This window comes from Fonticula alba (assembly GCF_000388065.1).
Source record: "Fonticula alba strain ATCC 38817 unplaced genomic scaffold supercont2.6, whole genome shotgun sequence".
In the NCBI taxonomy this organism is placed as follows: domain Eukaryota; order Rotosphaerida; family Fonticulaceae; genus Fonticula; species Fonticula alba.
The window spans coordinates 424,492-427,341 of NW_009242976.1; the positions used below are offsets into that span (position 1 = coordinate 424,492).

Consider the following 2,850-nt stretch of genomic DNA (forward strand, 5'->3'; position numbering starts at 1 on the left):
CCCCCCCCCAGACACACACAAACACACCTGCATTCCATCTCCCCGGTCCCTCCCCCCTCCCTGCTCCAAGCGCTCACTCACGCTCATGTCATCCCCAGTGTCACGTTCATTTACCCGATGCCGCGCTCGCCACTGGTCTTCATCGGGCTGAATTCCGGCGGGGTGGTTGTCTTCACCGTGTACCCGACTCTGGTACAGGCGCACTTTACCCTCCCGACCCCCTTTCGCGAGGAGGTGGACTCCCCTCGGCGGTCGGCGCATAGTGCCCCCTTCGCCGTGGTGGCCATTTCCATGAACCCGGCCGATGCGAACCAGCTACTCGTGGCCCACCGGAACAATCATGCCATCGTCTGGGAGCTGGACAAGCGCCAGCCCCGGCGTGCATTCGCCCTGCCATTGCATGCGACTCCAAAGGCCTCCAGCTCCGGGGGGCCTGCTGCCACCACCACCACCACCACCGCCACCCCGGTGGACCTCTTCTCGGAGCTCCGAGCCGCTGTGTGGCAGCCAATCGCCGGTCGGTGGCTGGCCACGGGCCACGCATGTGGCTTGATTTGCGTGTTTGATTTCCATGCCGCGGCCCCGGCCGTCGCGGCGGCCGCCGGGTCTGACCCCCAGCGCGTCGTCCTGCCGCCGGTCGAATCGCCTCACGTCATCATCAATGGTGCGCCTGTCGACTGTGCTGCCGGTTCCTTTACTTTCCTCGGGACCTGCCGACATCACAGTGCCTCGGCGGGTGTCCATGTACCTCTGCCATTGTGTCTTTGCATGCACACACACACACACACACTCACCCATCCACTCGCTTTCTTCCTCTCTCTCCTCCGCCTGTCCGGAAAAATAGCCATGGGAACGCCCCAGTCATCACTGGGCCAGCGCCGGCAGCCGATCTCCTCGATCCGGTGGTGCTCCGTCCCCTCCTTGCCGGACCTGTCCTCGCCCGAGGGAACCATGCATGCGGCCCTCGCCGATGCGGCGCCTCCTCTGTCCCCGAATGTGGCCACTCTGGAAACGGTGATGATCATCGAGGGTGGGGCCTTCCCCGAGGATGATCCGGTATGTGTGAAAGCTTTTTCTTGCTTTCGGTCGCCGGTGTTGGGTCTGACACAATTTCCCATTGCCGCTGCCGCCGCCGCCACTGCCGCCGCTGCTGTTGCCCTTGCTGCTGCTCTCGCCATCGACGCGTCAACGTTCGCAGGGCTTTTCCCTGCTCTACATCGGCATGGGTCAGACTTTCTCCGCGTCGCGGTACTTCCTGCTCCCGAGTGCCGAGCCTTCGAGGCTTGGTGACGATGCCGCGACTCTGGCCGCATCTGCACCTGCTCGGGCGGATGATCCGGCCCGCCTGTTGGCGGTCATCGAAGCGGCGCCACGGCGTGGTGCGGCTGCCCTGGGCTTTGTTTCGTTGGACCCGGGTTCGGGCCAGCTTGCGGCTTTCCTCTTTGGCTCTCATGGCTGGTGCGTCGGAATGGTCCTCCTTTCGTCTTGTTCCTCGTTCCGCGCTCTCTCTCTCTCTCTCTCTCTTTCCACTCTCGCCATCATGTCCCCTTCCCCCCTATATACTCACGCAATCCTCTCACTTGCGGATCCAGCTATCGTCCGGCTGCCATCAACCACTCGTGGCTGACACTGGCTCGGCGCCAGGCGACCATTGTGACAATCGCCCGGTCTGGCGTGCCAAGCGCCCCGCCGCCGATCTTCGGCGATGCCGACTCCGCTGAACCCAGCTACCACGGCTTCAGCAGTCTGGCAAATGGGCTGGTGTCCCCGGCGCTACACGCCCTTCTGGCATCGCTGTCGAGCCCCGGTACCCCTGCTGCTTCGCCTGGCAGTGATCTTCTGTCGGTGCGACCCCGCCTGTGTTGTATTTAGCTCACATGCCAACTCGCGCGCCCATCACCCAGTGTGCTCCTTCTTTCTCTCTTTCTCTCCCTCCTGCTCGCCCTTCCACTCTCCCACTTATTTCCCCCTCTCTCCCTCTCCTCTTCCCCTCCCCTTCTCGGTCGTTGCCCGAACCCCAATCTCATCCTCCATAGATCTGGCGATACTCGCCGCTTGAGGCATATGTCCAGCCGGTGTCTCCGTCACAGCTCCTCTTGACTGGCCACTCCGATGGAACCGTCTGCTTCTGGGACATCTCCAACAAGGGTACATGCATCCATTCCCCTTCTCCCCCTCTCTCTCTCTCCCTCGCTCTCTTCCCTTCCCTCTCTCCACCCTCCTCCCCCTCTCCTTTGCCGTCCCTTATCAGGGCCATGTCCATCGTCCTAGCAGCGTCTCGACCATCGTCACCGTCTCACACGCCCGCACATGCTCCCCCCCCCCCACACACACACACGACACTCCCATGAACCAGGCTCCGAGGGCTCGCGCATTGTCACCCTGCCGATTAACCATGTGTCCTTCGTGCCGACGGCCAGCGCCGCACTCAGCGTCGCATACCGGGCCATCAATGATCTGACGCCCGGCGGCGGCCCTGGCTCGACGGTCACATCGCCGCCGATGTCTCCATCGCATGCGGCAACCGTCGGTGCAGCCGCCACCGCAGCCGCACAGCAGCAGCAGCAGCAGCAGCAACAGCGCCCTGCCTCCACCTCACATGCCCCGGGGGCCGGGATGCTAAGTCGCGCGATGGCCACTCTGTGGGTGTCCTCTGTGGAGGACCCCCGGCCATTGCGGTCGGCGTATCGTCTCTTCGAGAAGCTCTCCGAGCCCCTGTTCAACGATGAGGGCGCCGCTACGTCGCGCTCACTGTCCGAGCTGTCGGTCTCCTTTGGCGGGACCCAGCGCTCCTTCTCCCGGGCATTTGTCCATCGGATTCTGGAGTTCACACCGGGTGCGTTGGCCCTC

General features: G+C 63.7%; 1 protein-coding gene across 1 annotated transcript in view; it reads left to right on the forward strand.

Moving 5' to 3' along the window:
* H696_03764 (hypothetical protein) overlaps window positions 1-2,850 on the forward strand; it is a gene marked incomplete at its 5' end in the record, with an annotated part of 10,846 nt that overhangs the window by 1,056 nt on the left and 6,940 nt on the right. Inside the window, 6 exons of the mRNA XM_009497622.1 lie at window positions 99-664; window positions 845-1,056; window positions 1,199-1,458; window positions 1,593-1,845; window positions 2,037-2,148; window positions 2,357-2,836. Coding sequence (XP_009495897.1) covers window positions 99-664; window positions 845-1,056; window positions 1,199-1,458; window positions 1,593-1,845; window positions 2,037-2,148; window positions 2,357-2,836 — 1,883 coding nt within the window. The remainder of the gene's footprint in view (window positions 1-98; window positions 665-844; window positions 1,057-1,198; window positions 1,459-1,592; window positions 1,846-2,036; window positions 2,149-2,356; window positions 2,837-2,850) is intronic.